This window comes from Coenobita brevimanus, chromosome 45 (genome assembly GCF_032717465.1).
Source record: "Coenobita brevimanus isolate Jiangsu-jjx chromosome 45, ASM3271746v2, whole genome shotgun sequence".
NCBI classification, from domain to species: Eukaryota; Metazoa; Arthropoda; class Malacostraca; order Decapoda; family Coenobitidae; genus Coenobita; species Coenobita brevimanus.
Genome location: NC_136998.1, coordinates 31,203,898 through 31,223,385, shown reverse-complemented (window position 1 = coordinate 31,223,385; position 19,488 = coordinate 31,203,898). Strand labels below are relative to the sequence as shown.

Below are 19,488 nucleotides of genomic sequence, written 5' to 3'. Positions count from 1 at the left end.
CTTTAAGTGGAAATAACTCTCTCTCAATTCACCAGCCCTCTGACTGCTAAAAGCTCGGACACACCTGCCTAAACCACAATATCGACTGGAGGAAACGAGGCAGAGGGTTCCGCCCAAGGTTCACGGTCTACTGTAAATGCGGCATCACTTACCTTGAGCTTCATTTCATCTTGGCGATCACGTGATACTTCATAATCTTTTTCTTTGATAAAGGTAAACTTTTAAATCTAATTTTGACCTCTTTAGCTTCGTAAATTATTCCATATTTAAACTGGCATGTTTTCAATGCCGCACATTCGAGCTTCCCGCATGAGCGAGAAGAGTGATAAAGGTAAACTTTTAAATCTAATTTTGACCTCTTTAGCTTCGTAAATTACTCCATATTTAAACTGGCATGTTTTCAAGTGCCGCACATCCGAGCTTCCCGCATGAGCGAGAAGAGCCTGAGGGAGCGCACTTCCATCACCTACCGCTGCCTCGAGCCAACTGAGGAGTGACAGACTCGACAGAGTGAGTGACGTCTGACGGCTGCGGGACCCTGTGATGTCATGCGTGGGCTGCTCCAAAATATGAACCAAGCGTGAGATGTCTAGACTGTGGTGGTGATGGGATGGAGCCTCGTAATGCTGTGAAAATATGATAGTTCGCCTCCAGTGTCAAAGTGCAACAAGCTTCAGTTAAAAGTACTCTTATTAGGGTAACGTCTTGGCCTTTGAGAGAAGAACGTGTACTCTAACATAAGCTCTATCAATATGTTAGTAAAGTATAGATGTAATAGGCAAGTTATCATCATCGTCCTTCCTCTCTCCATTTTCTTGACCCTATCAATGCTAAGAAATATCAGGCTATCACCTTTCCTCCATGCTGCTGTAAGGAAGGATAAGGAAGAAACATTAACTACTTTCTTGAGTTTATTACAAATGTATCAATGGTACAGTAAAGTGGTCATGATTCGTGTTGCCATTATTACTCTTGCTAAACACCTGTACAAATAACATTCATTATGGTTGCTCAAAAAAAAAAAAAAAAAAAAAAAAAAAAAAAACACGACTTTTACATACTATAAACCCCTTCAATACGTATGCCTTTTTGATTCCAGCCCCTTCACTACGCTGACGTCTTTTGAAAATTTAATCGTTCACGACTTATGGATGAAAGATACTGCTCGTAGTGTGTGGGGTTAGGAACAATCTCCATGTAAACCCTCTCACGGTCGGAGCAACTCTGTTATTCTACCGTAGCTAAAACCAGACGATTTCATTTATCTGAGAGTGAGTCATGAGACAGTGTTTATTCTTGCTTCCACCAGATTAATTTACCTTGATTACGGGAGACCTCTCGTGGTGAAAGAGATTATGAATTTTGCTGTCCTTATTCTCTCTCATTATTGCACAAGAAATACAAATACTAGATTCCTGTGTAATGTAAAGAAGTTTCAGACAAAATCTTTCAGTATGCATATTACATGCTGTGGCTTAATTCTTAATTGTGACTGATGATTATTTTACCTGCCACATAGCAACGAACCGTCAAAAATAAAAACAAATCAATAAAATAGAGAGCATACGTCACCACAGTTAACATCTTACATCCACATCTCAACTCCTGGCGGTGGGCAGATGCAACAGATAGCCTACATCGCTAGGGCCACAGGTAACATCGCAGAATTCGGGTAAACTCACAACAAGCGTGAATGCAACCTGACCTGTCTGTCACCTTCAGCATCCTACACCTATTTCCGTTTTGCTGATCGCTGGCTAATCTAGAGAACAAAGAGCTAAGACAACATGGACGTATCACGGGAGCTCTGATAACAGTTCCGTGCATGAAAAACTGTTCAAGAAGGTATGGCACAGTGAAGAGACCTAACCTCTCACATTATGGCTTCAGTCAAACAAAGAAGTGAGAATACAGAGCATCACAATCTGAACATAAGAAGGATTCCTGCCTTCTATAATCATCCTAAGTAGCCTAATCCTAAGTTATACCTGGGAGTTCTGGCTGATTATCAAGTATCGCAGCCACAGACATTAAGAGCACCAATCACTGAGCATAAAAATAAAAAAAAAAGTAACACATCACAAACGTACATGATATTACACTTTAACCATAAAATACTGATAAACTAGATACAGGACTTAACCTACCCTTTGGACAACTCGTCATCAAGGCCTTAACGCTAAACACGCACTATTAAATACACATATTTACATATTTACACTGTACATCTTTATCACAGACGAGAAACAACATATACTTCACTTGTGCACAGTATTAAATATCCAGATAATGAATGATAAAAAGCACCGATTTAAGTATAAAAATAAAGGGAAAACTCATACTGAATCTCCCTACTGTACAAAATATGCTACATTTTTTTCAGACTACTGGCCTAATGTCTTGTAATTATTCTTTTACGGTTATTACACAGCCTCCCTAAACCATATTCGAGATTAACAATCATATTGCATCTTTCCTCCTGTCTGCGACCTCTATTTATTTCATCACACTGTCCATATATCTGAAACTGAAAGTATAGGGATTTTTGTTTTATTTCCTCCCTAGAAGGGTTCACTTTCTCCAGGCACTGCCTTTGGTCCCTTCTGAACACACACACACACACACACACACACACACACGCCAAGTCTTGATCATAGTTACTGTGGGCTCTACTTTTGCGCTCTCTCTCTTTCTCTCTCTCTCTCTCTCTCTACCTACCTACCTACCTAATTTCATTCCACGCAGATAGGTAAACTTGTTTGGATGGCTGTGTTTCTCGGAAAAGGTGGGAAGAGGGGGATGCATGAAGCTGTGGGGGGTGGGCGGTGATGGCGCGGGTGATGTTACGATGATGCTGGATGAACGCTATTCTAACCGATGTGATGGAGGAGTGGATGATTACTTCTTGGGCGCGAGTGGCACGTCATCCTGGAAGGCAAAAACGGTAAAGTTAAAATGGAACAACTAAAACAATTAACCAAGCATACTGTGTGGTATTATGAACTCTGGGTGCTCGAGAAACATGGTACTTATATATTTTTTTGTAATTTTACGCCTAAATGTGTGGAATATTTTCATATCGTGCTAACTCACATCATCATCATTCTAACCACTATTCCCACCCAAGATGGGCTGAAGTATGATCCAGAACATGGGAGAGCACTAACTTAGAAATGTTCAATCAAACATCGTGCTGATTAATAAATAAAACAATGCACATAAATAATAACAATTATTGTTCTCCTCTTTGGACTCAAAAATTCTGTGTGTACATTATATATATAAATATATATATATATATATATATATATATATATATATATATATATATATATATATATATATATATATATATATATATATTGCAGTCTCCACTACCGACATCATTGCCAGCCAATTCTCAGTTTTCACCATTCACAAACTTATAAAACGTATAACTGCCGTAATGTGCATGTACATTCATCTCCATACCCAACTTGAACACGGAGAACAAGATGTTACTGATAAGGATTGATTAATTTACTATTCTTATCTGCATCTACCACACCGTATCACCATTATCACTACTAACTTGACCCACCACAGCTCTCCCACTACTATCACAATAAGTCTCATCACTACAACATCCACCACCACCCCAACTCGTCATCCATCACAATACTCACATCATCCACGAAACATGAGTCCGTGTCGTCTGTGAGCTGGTACTCCGGTGGTGGGGTGGAATAGAGCAACTGGTCCTGCCCGACTAGGTAGCCCCCGCCGCCTCCCTCCTCTTGGTCAGTGGTCTTGCGGTACACGGGGTTGGGGAACCGGGTGTGGGCTATACTGCTGCCCCGTCTTACTCTCCACCACCCAGCCACCAGCTGAAAAGGAGGGAGGAGGACATAGCTGTAGAGTCACAGTCAGTATTTCCTCTGCACCACACTGAAGTTGTGTTAAAATATACGAAGGACTTGCAAAACGAGTCGAAATATCATTAGATTCGAAACTCCAGATGTTCATGAAGTAAAGGTGATTTTATTCCTTCCATGAGACTAATAATTTCTAATCTCCGTAACACAGAATAATTTATGCTGCTGATGGAATTCCTTAAAAGTTAAAGGGTTATATTGCAAAAAATGTATTCCTACGAACGTGCTTAAGTAAAGCACACTGACACATAAGCTGATCATTCGTTCAAACGGTCTTTTGCAATTACAGGGCTGCAGACGTTGTGTTTAGTCTCATACTGTTCAACCAATACCATGCCAGTTCTCACCCCCTCCACCACCACCACTACACCTAGCCATACTCACCGTGATCACTGCCGCCAGCACTATACACGATCCCACAACCGCGCCCAGGATCATGCCAGGCTCAGGACCGACTGCTGCGGGCTGGGGCTGGGGCTGGGGCTGGGGCTGGGGCTGGGGCCGGGGCTGGGGCTGAGGTTGGGGGGCAGCAGGTTCTTGAAGCCAACCCTGTGTTGTAACCTCACTCCCATCCTCGTCCTGTACGTCAACCGCTAAGGTCGGGACGATGATTGGTATCTCTCTCGTGTCTACGGGTGAGAAAGGGAAGGCTATTTGTAGAGCGTAAATAACAAGGGAAGCCAAGTTAGAAGAATGGAATGGAAGAGATGAAGAATCAGACGGTGAAGAAGCGAATTTCTGGTGATGGCACAAGTATCAGGGTTTAACCCAACATGCGTGATTGTTACTCTTATATATATATATATATATATATATATATATATATATATATATATATATATATACACACACACACAGAGGAACGGAAGTCGAAGTAGTTTAAGCTTCTAGTCTAAAGTGTGTAGGGACTGTAGGCTATTAGAGAGTCCACTTATCAAGCCTCTAGTGTAGAAACTCTAGGCTATTACAGAGTCCATTTATCAAGTCTCTAAAGTGTGTAGGGACCGTAGGCTATTAGCGAGTCCGTTGACACAAAAGGACGGGACACTATGCCTTGTAAAAATTCAAAATTATGTAGAGGCACCACAGTGTACAGGTAACGTACAGTATATAAGGATTCTAAAGTATAAAGGGACGCAAAGCTGTTGTACAGTCCCCAGGTCATGGGCAGTAGGAAAAACTACTGGAGAAGACATTTTTAAAGGTGATCAGCTACGTTGTGTATGCCCTCTACAAGGAGGGATGAGGTTTTCTCTGTGGCTCAATCGGCAGAGAGGCGGCCTGCAGTCCTAATGGACCCCAAGATCAAATCCCGGTTGGGGCAGGGAACAGTGTAAAGGTTTGACTTTCCTAAAAGCAGACTTTACTGATCTACCAGAAGACCAGCCGACATGTAAAAATACCCACTCTAATACCAGTACACCAGTGCTGTATTAGACAGCCCTAGCACGTATTCAGTATGGACGGTGAGTGTTAACACCAAAGTGGTGACATGTGGAGGTGCGTAGAAGGACTACTTGGCCTTGCGATAGGCCCTGAAGCCTTTGCCCAGAGTCGGAAACATTAAAAAAGAAATGCCTCTGACAGACTTGATGCTATAACAAAATACAAATATTACATCAGTCTACTGCGCGGGAAAGACAAACTGAAAAAGGTAGTTCCAAAAGTAATCAGCTGTTGTAGATTTCCTTTAAACAGAAGGATGGCGCTTCATCAAGTGCCTATAACGGACTTAAAGGTAAAACAAAATACATACACTCCATCAGTCTGCTGTGCCTACCTAAGACACATAGAGATCCATCGGTGTGCAGGACGTATCCATTGGGACATACACACACCGGGGTGGCCTGGGCGCTGCGAACACAGAAGTGGCTGCAGGAGTGGCGGCTGCACACGTTCTTACCAGTGGGCTGGCGGTACGGGTGGAACACGTGCACCACTCGTGGAGACTCAAGCTGGGGAAGATAGAAATATGCACTCTAAAGTCAGATGTCGATTTTTTTTTTTTTCGTTACTAAATCTAACTTTGGCCAGAAAATAAGAATTCTTTTGTGTGTGTGTGTGTGTGTGTGTGTGTGTGTGTGTGTGTGTGTGTGTGTGTGTGTGTGTGTGTGTGTGTGTGTGTGTGTGTGTGTACCATCATTCCTGCTGAAAACACAGCTAAAACTAGAAAGCACTCAGAGAGCGCATACCTCCGCCAATACCACTGCAGGATATAGGTCCGGATCCTGGTTCGCCCCCAAATATAATAAATTCTTTCTTGGTCCATGGCCCACCCTTCCACAAAATTTAATTGAAATTCATTGAAAACTTTTAGAAATATCGTGTGGACAAACAAACTAACGGACAAACATTGGTGAATACACAGCCTCCTCCAACTTCGGTGGCGGAGATGCAAGTTACGGTTGACACATACAGTGCTGGTCAAGGGGAAGGCGAGTGGAATGCTGACTGTAAGATTACGACACTAATCCCAGCTGGGGCAGGGAACAGCTAGACGAAAATTATTGAGCTTTTTAGAAAATTCTGCCTATTCTTTCATAACATACACTGACACAAACACCCTCATTATTACCACCATATTTCAATTTATGTATTAGCATTCAAGGGGCTATATATATATTTTTTTTTTTTTATGTGTCCGACTCTGGGCAAAGGCTCAGGGCCTATTTCTTGGGGGCAGTTGCCTATCCCAAGGCCCAGTAGTCCTCCTACACCTCCACATGTCACCACTTCGGCGCTAACACCCACCGTCCATATTGAATACATGCTAGGGCTGTCTCATACAGGACTGGTGTATTGGTATTAGCGGGGGTACTTTTACGACATGTCGGCGGGTTATCTGGTAGATCAGGAAAGTCTGATTTTTAGGAAATTCAAATCCTTAAACTGTTCCCTGCCCCAGCCGAGATTCGATCCTGGGTCCATTAGGACTGCAAGCCGCCTCTCTACCGCTTCAGCCACCGCCTCCCATCTTCTGGCGTAAGCCATCTTCTGGCGTATGGTAGAGCTGCTGCCTCGGAAGCTGAACTGCCCAAACTATGCCCTGAGTTAGATAAATTAAGAGGAAAAGAAAGGAGGGTGGGGATAAAGTTCTACGACTTCCCAAGTGTGATAAATGAAGGAGGAAAGGAGGGGGAATAAGGTACTAAGACATACCAGGTGTGACAAACTGAGGTATAAAGAAGGGAGGATGAGGTACTACAACAAATCAATTGTGATAAATTAAGGAAAACAGGAGGGGAGGAAAGGTACTACAACTCACCAAGTGTCCTGCTGAGACATGCTGGATGTCCTTGCCAGTGAACTTGTCAGCGCTGAAGAGAGCGATCTGCGACCAGTCCACCCAGTACATGCGATCCTCGAACACAGACACGGAGAACGGGTGGCGCAGCACGCGGGGTGAGTACAGGATAGTCTGAGGTATGGAGAAATGAAGGTGAGTAAAAAATGACCGTCTGAGGTGTGAAGAAATGAAGGGAAGTTCGAGATGACAGTCTAAATTGTGAAGAAATGAAGGTGGGTTAGACATGAGTTTCGTAAGTGCAGTATAGTTTGGTGTGAGGGAATTTGCTGTAGTTTTAGGTCTTTCACTTTTACTTGGCCCAGATTTTTTTCCCTTTGCAGCATATTTCGCGATGCAAAATGGCAGAAAAACACATTGTTACTACACTACGTCTTTTCCACAGCACTTCCTCGTGACTAATATCATATAATATTGTTAGTTTATTATTAGAACTCAGCATTCAAGACAGATATGGTAAATTTAGGCCAGGATGAGTAACAAGAACAAAGTCGTTGATAAGAATAAGGTACCTAAACAATAAGCTTAATAATTTATCGTTCAATGGTTTAAGACAAGTTTAGTGAGTGCAGTACAGTTCAATGGTTTAAACCAGTGACCAGTTTAGAAGGTGACCCATCGTCTAGTCACTAGTGGCTTATACTAGAGAAGAGTTAATAGGAACAATATCGTTTGGTGTGTATGGAAGAAGAGTTGTAGTTAGAGTTCAGTCAGTAAATATCTTCTACTGTGTCACAGAAAATGGCTGTAAGTCTGTGGCAGGATTGGTAGTGTTAAGTACAGTAAGTCCTCATTATATAAAGCCTTAATCTGACATTCATATTTCCATTAACTCCATAGTATATTACAGAAATATTGTGTGTTGAACTTCACTGCCACCTACTGTAGCTGTATGGATAAGCTGATATTTTAGGAACACAGGCTTACTGTATGATGCGGATTCCCTGTACAGTTGTGCCTGGTGTTTGGGGGCATGACTAAGTTTGTGATGGAGTCCAGTAAGTACAGTATCGTCTAGTGTGTGAAGGTATCATTGTAAATTAGAAATATGTTTAGTAAGTGCAGTAGTTTAGGGAGTACTACATCGTCAGAGAGAGAGAGAGTAGATAAAAAGTTCAATACACTCACACATCACCTAGCTCAATACACAACCCACCCAACCATATATTCACAATCTCACAGAATCCGCCACACTAAAGGTGACAAAGCAAGACGGATAAACAGACATAACAGATAAGAAACCAGAAAGTTCAACACACACTCCAGTCACTCACCTCCACATGAGAGCCATCCAGTTCTGACTTCATAATCTTGTTGTAGAATCCGTCGCACCAAAACAGTTTCTTGCTGACGTAGTCCACTGTGATGGAGTTGGGCCAGTGGACAACTGGGGTGGAGACGATGGCCTTGCGATCACTGCCATCAAGACCAGAGCGCTCGATTTTGGGAGGATTACCCCAGTCTGTCCAGTAGAGGAACCTGCAGGGAAAAGAGAAAAGTTAGCATGGAAAGAGAAGGGAATGGAAAAGGACCAAGGGAAAGAGAAGGTAAGATGAAACGAAAGAAGCGAAAGAGAAGGGAGGAGGAAACGAAAGAGATTGGAAGGGGAACGAGAGAACAGAAAGAGAAGGGAAGAGGAAACAAGAGAAAGGAAAAAGAGACGGCCTTAGGACCACTGTCAACACAAGCAGAGCGCTCGATTATTACCCCAGTCTCTCCATAAGAATAACCTGCAGGAGGGGGGAGGGGAAGAAGATTCAGTATGGAGGGAAAAGGGAAAGAAACGGGAAGGGGCAACGAAAGAAGGAAAGAGAAGGGGAGAGGAAACGAGAGACAGGAAGAGGAAACATGAAAAAGGAAAAAAAAATGAGAGAAGGGATGGAGAGACTGCTTTATGATCCCGCCCATCTAGACCAAAGCACCCGATTACCCCTGTTAGTCAGGTAAAGGAACCTAGAAAGGAAGAGATGATGCCTTTTAGTGGCAGGAGTGGGAAAGGAAGACGAAGGACGAGAGAAGAGAAGCGAAAGATCAGAGCGCTCGATCACGGGAGGATTACCCCAGTCTGTGCAGTATATGAACCTGGATGAAAAGAACTGGTTTGCTGGGATGATGAGAAGGGAGCAGAGGGAGGATTAAAGGGAAAATGAGCGAAGAACACAGAGCACAAGAAGCCTTAGTCTCAAGCAAATAAATATACGAGTGACGACCAACTGACTCACTACCTGGCAGGGAACATAACACTTCCGAATGACTCAAAGACTATCAAACGACTACAGTTCATCCATCTTAACTTGCCGGAGATTTGTGACCTTTCGCAGTCTATTTCCGTAGCTCAGTGGCAGAATAAGACATCACAACTCTACATCCTTTCCACAGCACTCTTTCCTGACTTGTACATATTGTAGTACTTAATCTCTTGTTACATTCAGTATTCAAGATGGAGAGACGGCAATAAAAATAAAGTAGACAGATGGCAATTTTAGGCTAAGATGAAGTACACTGATGACAATTTTAGGTCAAGACAACGTGGACAGAATACAGTTCCTGACAAACGCCATCAGACTCAAATGACTTACCCGTCAATAGGGTTGGCTACGATGGCCCTGGGCTGCCCGAGATGCTCCTTCACCACAGTCTTGGTCCAGCGGCCGTCCCAGGAGATCATTCGCACCTCACTATTGCTGTTGTCCGTGTAGTAGATGTTGTTGTGTATCCAGTCCACTGCAAGACCGTCGGCAACCAGGTCCTCGCCCTCAACCAGTACTTCAGCAGGCTCGGGGTTGGTCATGTCGGCTCTGAGGGTGAGGGGGTGGCGGTAGGGGGTTATAAATAAATCAGGAATGATGAAAAAGGCAGGTGAGAAAATTAACACTGTATCCTAACAGAAGGTAACAACATAGGACGTTAACGTAAATATTGCCTAATGCATTACAAGGGAATTTTTATCATCTTAACACAGTTTCCTACATTACAGTGTATGAGATATGAATTAAAAGGGAAAGTAAAATTTAGTTCAAATCTCCCTCATACCGGGCTACAACACCTATACGAATGCTTTTGTAACTTATTTCTCATTACAGGTACGCCGAGTGAAAGTAACACACCCTTGCCCACCTTCCCACTCTTTTAGGTGCCTTTATAGACAAAACTGTAACACACGGTTAGTAATCTTTGTTTTATATCCCCAGTTACTACATTTTGTTCCAGTATATCTGAGTGAACGGATCCGTGCAGCTGAACTGGTACGGAGTCAGCATTCACTTCAATAACGCGTCAGCATACATGATAAAAATAAGCACCAGATTGTGTCAGCTCAAGGTCTCACCTCATAATCTTGCTCTCCTTGTTGTTGCACCACACGATCTGGTGGCTGGTGTACTGGTAGTCGAGGGCGGTGGTGAGGCGGGTGTTGTTTACCACTGACGTAAGCTCCCCATCTCGCAGTCGCAGTCGTCGGATGTCGTAACTGAAAGGTTAGAGACTGGTTAGCTTGGTCTGTGTCTGTCTCTCTCTCTCTCTTTCCATTCACAAATCACACAGTGCGTATACTGTGTTTTGTAATTTAATTTTTATAGTTTAAAGGCTCATATGCCTTACGTACACACAGCAAAAAAAACTATCGTTACAGGGGGGTCCGATGTGTTTCATATTGAACAACCTGGCTGTCTCGCTAGGGTTGGTAAGCCATGACAGTGGGTGAGTTGCCAAATAGGACGAGGTAGAAATATGCATGGGAGAAGCAATGGATATAACTTATAATAAATATGCAACAAACACACGCAGGGATACCAATAGAGGAGGCTGTTATCAAAAACTTTCATTCGTGTGTCATTTTATATCGCGCAGAAGGTGTAACGATAGTTTTTATGTTGTGTGTATGTACTCCTGCTTTTTCCTTCCTCACTGTTTTTCTGTAACACTGAAGACTGCGACCATATCAGGAGCTTATAAGTAAATCTTACTACAAGTAAACTTCAGACCAACACCTGTTTGTTTGCTACTGTAATTTCTCAGCTATAAGTGTATTCTAATGAACATTTCATAATGTGTTACGTTTTGACATAAATACTTCTGGCAATTATACACCTAGTAATAAGCAAAATTTGCGACTGAACTCAGACTGACTATAACTGTAGGTATGTGTGTGACAGGTAGTCTCTGTATAGTACCTATAAACAAGGATATACAGGTTATGTACAGAACCTATGTGAGAAGATGCAGAAGTGGGGGAGAGTGTGATGCGGGGACAGTGTAATATCTAAACGATTTACCTGAATGAAGATGCAGACTGTGTGAGATTTAGAGACTGTGTAATATCTAGACCTTTTACTTGTGTGAAAAGATGTAGACTGAGATGCAGAGACTCTGTACGAAGATCTAGACCACTTGCCCGTATGAGAAGCCGTAGACTGAGTGTGCTGTAGTGACTGTAAGATCTAGACTGTTTACCTATGTAAGAAGATGTAGAAGATAAAGGTACTGTATAATACTAGAAGATCTAGCGAGAAGATACAGAAAAAGATGGAGACACTGTATAAGATACGAAGATCTAGAGAGTTTACCTATGTGAGAAGAGGAGGTAAGGTTCGCCAGTGTCAGCCTTGCATCGCGTGAAATTCCTCGGGTCGCGACGGTAGCCAGGCAGACAAGAACAGTGGAACCCGCCCACTGTGTTGGTGCACTGCTGGGAACACGCTCCGGGCTGCTCCACACACTCGTCGATGTCTGGAATCACAATAGGAAAGTGCTGCATATATGAAGAAAAAAAAAAAAATCACCTGAAAAAACAGCTTCCTCCACACACTCGTCTATGTCTGCACCATTAGAGAAAAGTGTTAAAGTTAACAAAAACTATGTTTAAAAACGCTGCCTATGGTCCTATACATTCGTCGGTGTAATTTAAATTTTAACATGTATAAATCAGGAAGAAAAGAAATAGCAAGTTAATATCGCTTGGTCACTCGTCAACAAATGACTAACAACATAAAAGTGTAATATAATGAAAGAAATAGAATTTAACAGAAGATTCTAATTCTGTTCTTCATTCAAAGAGCTTCCAGTTGTTTGAAACGGTTCTTTATACGACTGAAGTAATAAAAAAAAAAAAGTTTTCTTTATCAATAATTGTTATCAAAGTGTTGTGGAAATGTTGTTACGGTATGGTCAGTGTTGTGTTGTCGAAAAGTGCCATAAAAAAAAATTGTCGAAAAGTTTCCACAAAGTGGACTGCTAATCACCTTCACAGTCGATGCCTCTGACAAGCCTGTATCCCCTGTGGCACTCACAGCGGTAGCCGTCCCTGGTGTCCACGCAAATCTGAGCACACCCTCCGTTACTCCGATCCTCACATTCGTTCACACACCCGGCCTGCTGCTCGTCCTGAAGGGGTAAAAAAAAAAAAAAGCATTTGGGATTAATGCTTGTGTATTACACGAGGAACATTAAATCTTCCACGCCATCCAGAGGTGTTAAAACCTCCTATGCTAAAGAGAAGAGTTGCTCTGAAATTTAAACCAATGAGAGGAAGAAGGGTTATAAATTCTCCTAAGGCAACAAAAAAATAGGTGCTATGAAATCTTCCAGAACCAATGATAATGCGTCCCAATATCCAAACAGACTCGATTCCAGTCACCACTCACCGTGCCATCGCCACAATCGTCGCTGCCGTCACACAGCTTACTCTGGGGCACACAGCGGCCGGTCCTGCCACATATGAAGTGTGTGGTGGTGTTGCAGGGGGCGCCACTGTCGATGTCTGGGGCCGGGCCAGTAGATGGGTCAGCTGCGGGAGAGGAGGGATGGGTGTTAGGGAAGACTGAGTAGGATGTACGTAGTTCCTATGGCTACTAAACTGTTTCAACATGAATTAATAAAGACTGCTTAACTTGTAACCCTTTTGATTTACGAGGAAAGTATACCAAACATTCCCCCAGACACTAAACCATCTATTTACAATGAACTGGGGAAAAAAAATTGAAATGGATGACTTATATAAACAGGAATATCCATTCAATCAACAGTTTCAGTCAGTAACTATAGTTATTCTATATCAACAATCTGCAACACATCAACATGCAACACTCACGGCAGCCCTGCTCATCTGATCCATCCATACAGTCCATCTTGCCGTCACAGCGATCTCGGCCTCTGATGCAGCCGGCGTTGGTACACTTGAACTGGTCAGCCTCGGGGCACTCCTCAGGACACCCCATTTCATCTTCGCCAGTCTCACAGTCCGCCTTGCCGTCACACAGCCACGACCTCATGATGCAGTACAGCCCACACTGGTACTCATTCTCCAGGCACAGAGCGGAAGGAGTGGGAGTAGTGGGTCGAACTGTATTGTTGCATTTCTGAGTGGAACAAAAGAAAATTCTTCACTGAAAAACTGACTACAACGTTTCTAACGCCTTCCATCTGAGCTACCCCTCCTACGGTGAATACATCTTTAGGTAATAGCAAAAATACAAAAAGAAAAAAACGATTCCAGGTTGACAGGCTTAAAGGAAATTATATCTGACACTTTCAGCCCAAGCAAAGAGGATGGAAACCATGCCACTGAAATTTTCGGCTGATGAAGCTAAAGACTGACACTGATTAACAAAATGCTGTGGTGGGATGAGATGCGTGTTTTAATGGTACCTGCAAGCCTAGGAAACTGGTCGATATGGAAAACCCTTTGAGAAGATGCATAAACGTGAAACCACTGAAAGAACTGCATAACCGAATGTGACATGCCGAGAACAAGTAGTATACAGAATCCTGATAAAAGACTCTAAGGAAAGTTAGGGCTTGTCTGTAGTGTGCTTACCCTCTCGTCCGTGCCGTCCTTGCAGTCGTCCTCCCCATCACAGACCCACAGTTTGGGAATGCGTCGTCCATTGTCGCACTGGAACATATGGGGAGGTAGAGGGGGTACGGTCTCACGGCAGTCCACCTGGCAGAAGAAGTAAAGTTAGATTTATACCTACCGATATGGAAAGTAGGCACTAAACTTCAACCTAAATTTCCTCCATTCGTGAAACTCAAAGTGGATGAAGCCCGTTAAACACAAGGCATATGCATTAATACCCACCTCATCAGATCCGTCGTCACAGTCCTCCACACCGTTGCAAGTGAAGAGACCAGAGATGCACTGATGGTCACTTACACACTGGAACTCGTTGGCACCACACCGGGCTGCAGACAAAGCAGATTGTGTTAATTCTCAGTATATGTCCTGGAACACATCCTCGGTATATAATGAAGGCTGTCTGAATCGTGACTCAAGCACTGTCGTCTGAATCGTGACTCAAGCACTGTCCTTCCCTCCTTTCCAAAATTCCATCTCTCCCTGAATCCTTTCCATACTTGACACTTTCCTCTTACTCCACCCCATTCTAGTCGCTTCCCTCACTCCACCCCACTCTAGCGACTGCCCTCAATCCACCCGACACCTACCACCAAATCCTATACTGACCACACTCTCCCCCAACAGCCTAACGTATACTGATCACATCTTGTCCAGACTACAAGAGCCTTATATAATACACACCACACTCGGGCAAGATTTCGTCTGTGTTGTCCCTGCAATCATCCTGTCCATCGCACGTCCACCTCAAGGGGATACAGTTGCCATTGCCGCACCGGAACTCAGAGTCGCGGCATTGACGAACCAAAGCATCACCCGGTCTCTCAGGGCAACTGGATGGCTGAGGAGAGGAGATGAAGGGTGAGAAGAGAGGAGTGATATGAACAAGGAAAAGGAAAATATTTGCAAAAGTCTATTTCACGAATTCACTGCCCCGCACACTGTACTGTTTAAGTGGATGTATTATAGATGCATTATTTTGTGTTTACTATGAAGATACAACAGTTTCAGGCCAAGTTTGGACTTCACGATAAGGGTATAATTACTTCCAATGGCAAAATTTTCTAGCAAACGAAATGCCAGAATTACTAACCATTTCATCGGTGCCGTCACTGCAGTCCGGGCTTCCGTCACACACCCAGGAGCGGGGCAGGCAGCGGGTACGGTCACACGAGAATTCATTGTTACGGCATATTACTGAAACGAGAGACAGGGGGACGTTTTTACTGTGCTGCGGTTACTGTGTGTGTGTGTGTGTGTGTGTGTGTGTGTGTGTGTGTGTGTGTGTGTGTGTGTGTGTGTGTGTGTGTGTGTGTGTGTGTGTGTGTGTGTGTGCATTTCGTGAATATATAAGTAACTGTTATACACGTATTCCGTACTAATGCAAACAGGATCAGATATAACCCAATGTGAGTTTTTATTTTACCACAGAAGTGAAAATATTTAAAAAAAATACAAATTAGGGTCATACAGATCAACGTTTCCTACAGAATACAATATACAAGTTGAATATCACTATGGTATAAAAATGAAGTAAAGGAAGACTGTAATACATGAAATAATAGGAATATCAGATGGAGATAGAAAAAGAGAATGAGATATAGAAAGGACACTGAAGAGAAGAAAAGAGAGAGAGAGAGAGAGAGAGAGAGAGAGAGAGTTCGCCCTTGAGATACCATGTCGCTTCCTCTCTGTCCACTACCAAAGGATTTCCCTAAGTTGAATACACTGTGTAAGAGATGAGAGAGAGAGAGAGAGAGAGAGAGAGAGAGAGAGAGAGAGAGAGAGAGAGAGAATGGTGGTCTTTATAAACATCTGAGTCTTCTTGGAATGTGGTCAAGACTCGAATAGATTTTATCGGCCCATCCCTCTCTCTCTCTCTCTCTCTCTCTCTCTCTCTCTCTCTCAAAGCAGGAGTATACTGGTTCGATTTCTTAATAATTTTCTTCTCTGCCTAAGGGGAAAACCGTGAAAAAAAAAAAAATCCCGACGTCACACTGCAAAAAGAATATAAACAATAACTCAGCTAGATCCGTGAAGTGGCATAGGAGGCTTCGTAGCACATGACATAAACAACATACAAGAGAATGCAAAGGATTAATGTTAAATAAATCGCTAAGAGAGAAGTGTTACAAAGCCATACGGAATCTTGCGCTCTCTAAATCTTGGGGGGTAACTTACTAACTTATTTATCTCCTGTTAAAGCCAAAGGATATTACGCGCATCCGGGAAAACTCTCGAGGTCTGAGGGATAAAGCTGGAGTTGGGGGCGACTTAGTGGTTTAGATGTCACATGAGACGGGTTGAGGCACTGCAGTATCTGGCCTTGCAATATCCAGCCACTCTTGACTTCCTGCCACTGATATATTTGCATACTGGGTCGAGATTATTGGAAGTAACTACACAATCAATGGTTCATGGAGACTGTGAGAGCTTTTGTTGTTTAACCAGACCCTAACCAGACCCTTTTTCAGCTTATTTCACGTAGTTCAGAGGCAGAATAAGATAATACCACAACTGTACAACCTTTCCATTGCAATTATTTGTGATTAGCACCATATTCCATTGTATGCTGTTCATATCGCTTTACTACTGACAGTTTGTATTAGTAATGCACGAGGGGATATTGAGGCGTAATGTGTGGAGTTAACTGCCAAGGAAAAGGTGCTACAAACCTTCCTAAGACACTAAAAGACAATTCCTCTAAGTATATGTAGTATATTAAGAATAAGCTGTTCGTCCTAGTGCTGGTGTGACCCCGTGGCAGTATAATAAAAAAACCTGTACAATGTCATGCTGGTTTACCGTCACGAATGTAGTCTGCCTAATATTACAGTTCTTTTACCTTAACTTGGCCCAGACTATTGTCCAGTGGAATATTTCACATACCTCAGAGGCAGAAAAAGACAATGCTGCGGCTCTTCATCCTTTCCATAGTACCTCTTTATGACTGGCATAATATTCTAGTGGTAGTAATCTATTGTTACAGCACAGCATTCAAGATGATGAAGTGGCAATATTAGGACAACTTTGTAAATAGAGAGAGAGAGAGAGAGAGAGAGAGAGAGAGAGAGTTCTCTCAAGCCCGTCTACAGTGTCAGTCTCACTCAGTGCATACTCTACTAATTATCCTATAAAAATTGAAACTGGGCAGAGAAACAAACCATGCCCCTCTTAGCTGGGAAATGTTTGCGTGGAAAGTGAGAAGAAGAAAAGGTGAAATACTGGAAGTGTTGGTCCCCTTACTGTAGAGTCGGAGTTAAAAGTTCACTTAATATTTAATTTCCACTCCTCAATCTCCTCTGGTGCCTAACTTTCCTAAGTCGTGAGAGGCTTATGTGTTTCTGCCCGTAATAGACGCTCTTTGATATCATGTGTCTGGGAGGAACTCTGGTGGCTGATTCTAAGTTGAGAGGGGTTTGGTATGTTCTCTGCCCACAGACGATGCTCTTTAACTATGATGTGCCTGAGAGGGAAGTGAGAGACATATGATGAGTCTGGGAGGAAAGGTACATATATTAAGAAGGCGGAGTGGAAAAGCAGGCGAACTTTTGTCCCTGAGTGTACTTTTGATTGGTGTACAGCACTATAACCTACCTCCAGATACGGTCGAGGTACAGGCGCCCAATAATAACGCCAGTATCTTCATTCTTCTTCTCGTCGCCATTGATGCTCACTGAATCTCCCTTAGCACACACTCACCACGCCAGCTCAGAACTCACTAATGCCATGCAACCCCGCGCCGCATCTTATATAGACCCGCAGCCCCTCCCGACCCGCCTCTCCCTCCACCCTCAGAGGCAACCCACCTCTTCCCGCCAACCAACGGGAACATTCACAATTTTTCGTCTGTTTTTTAAGTAGCTCTGTAGAATGCACAGGGCGTATCTATAATGTAATCTAAAACGTTCCTTTATATTTTTCTGCGAACTGAAATTCATGCGTGCACACAGCGTATTAATTTCATGTTTTTTTTAATGCAAGAGCGATACGTAATACTGTACTAACTGGCCACTCAGGTCGACCCCGTGAAGGGAGAGGAGGGGGAAGAAAGAGAGAGAGAGAGAGAGAAATAGCAGTGCCAATGATCTGCGCAGTGACCCACGAGGCGGCTCACTGAATCCATGTATTTCTCACGCAATTCTGGCACACATGACTTAAGCCAGACACCAATGAGAATACACAAAAATATGGGCAGTTTCCTTGTCGTAACTCAAGATTTAACAGTGCAAGATCATATGGACGTCTAGATGGGCCTGCTGTTACTACTATTACTGCTACTACTACTCCTACTGTTACTACTACTACTACTACTATTACTACTACTACATTCGATAAAGGAGAGGCTACTGCAAATTATCCCCATCTGTCTTGGTATTCTCGTAAAAATACATTGAAGTTACGACCAGCTCTCTATCCTAAGTTGTATTTCTGTTCTGAAGGAAGTTACAAGAGACACCGGAAGACTTTGGACTGTCTTTGGTGTTTCCGGAAAATTTGATTATGGTTACGACACTGAATTAATCTTACATATACATGTAGGGATTCTCTCTCTCTCTCTCTCTCTCTCTCTCTCTCTCTCTCTCTCTCACACACACACACACACACACACACAGGTGCTAGTGCTCGAAGTCTTCAAATATTTACCTTTTCAATTAAGAGAGAGAGAGAGAGAGAGAGAGAGAGAGAGAGAGAGAGAGGTATTTTCCCTTTTACCCTTCCCATCTCCTGACGACATAAAAACCAATTCAGCACACATGAAGGACTCGCTAAAACAGTGGACATCAGAACTAACCATCCCTTAAGTCTATCTCGTCTATTACCCCTTCCTTTCCTACCCATCACACACACACACACACACACACACACACACACACACACACACACACACACACACACATACACACACACACACACACACACATAAATCTACGGGTAAAAGTACACTCCATTCATTCACTGGACGGCATTATTAGCAGGCACTTAAATTATTTCTGCGTGTAGCGTTCTCTGAAAATATATACGGTGAAACTGTGTGTGTGTGTGTGTGTGTGTGTGTGTGTGTGTGTGTGTGTGTGTGTGTGTGTGTGTGTGTGTGTGTGTGTGTGTGTGTGTGTGTGTGTGTGTGTGCATTCAGACTAGTTTCCTGAATGTGAGTGTACAGTGACTTCCCTTTTCTCCCGTATAATGAAAGGGCAAGGTAAGGCCCAGAAACAAGGAGAGAAAAACAGCACAAGGAGATAAGCTCAATATGCCTGGTGAAATTACAACACAAGCATCTAAACATCATTCAAGCCCTCGAAATCTTGGCTCCATCTTATTGGCCTAAAAACTGCATATATATATATATATATATATATATATATATATATATATATATATATATATATATATATATATTAGATGCCCGTCGCATA

At 42.9% G+C, this 19,488-nt stretch overlaps 1 protein-coding gene across 1 annotated transcript; it reads right to left on the bottom strand.

Annotated features, from left to right (window-relative positions):
• Positions 1 to 1,433: 1,433 nt before the first annotated feature.
• LOC145398408 (low-density lipoprotein receptor-like) lies at positions 1,434 to 17,784 on the bottom strand. The gene is made up of 17 exons (XM_080271284.1): positions 17,669 to 17,784; positions 15,165 to 15,268; positions 14,756 to 14,912; positions 14,297 to 14,400; positions 14,033 to 14,158; positions 13,307 to 13,574; positions 12,861 to 13,003; positions 12,459 to 12,600; positions 11,784 to 11,946; positions 10,547 to 10,687; positions 9,798 to 10,016; positions 8,493 to 8,697; positions 7,180 to 7,332; positions 5,695 to 5,869; positions 4,299 to 4,543; positions 3,666 to 3,866; positions 1,434 to 2,928 (listed from the first exon to the last, which is right to left on the bottom strand). Exons 1-17 carry the CDS (start codon positions 17,736 to 17,738, stop codon positions 2,899 to 2,901), a joined length of 2,646 nt encoding a protein of 881 aa, XP_080127410.1. The 5' UTR covers positions 17,739 to 17,784; the 3' UTR covers positions 1,434 to 2,898.
• Between the last annotated feature and the right edge of the window lie 1,704 nt (positions 17,785 to 19,488).

What these genes read in the sequence shown, in the direction of transcription:
- LOC145398408 (XM_080271284.1), bottom strand. Translation starts at nt 17,738, where the DNA reads ATGGCGACGAGAAGAAGAATGAAGATACTGGCGTTATTATTGGGCGCC. An exon ending in TACCTCGACCGTATCTGGAG is followed by an intron (nt 15,269 to 17,668) that starts GTAGGTTATAGT and finishes CTCTCGTTTCAG; the next exon opens with TAATATGCCGTAACAATGAA. An exon ending in ACGATTGTGGCGATGGCACG is followed by an intron (nt 12,601 to 12,860) that starts GTGAGTGGTGAC and finishes TTACCCCTTCAG; the next exon opens with GACGAGCAGCAGGCCGGGTG.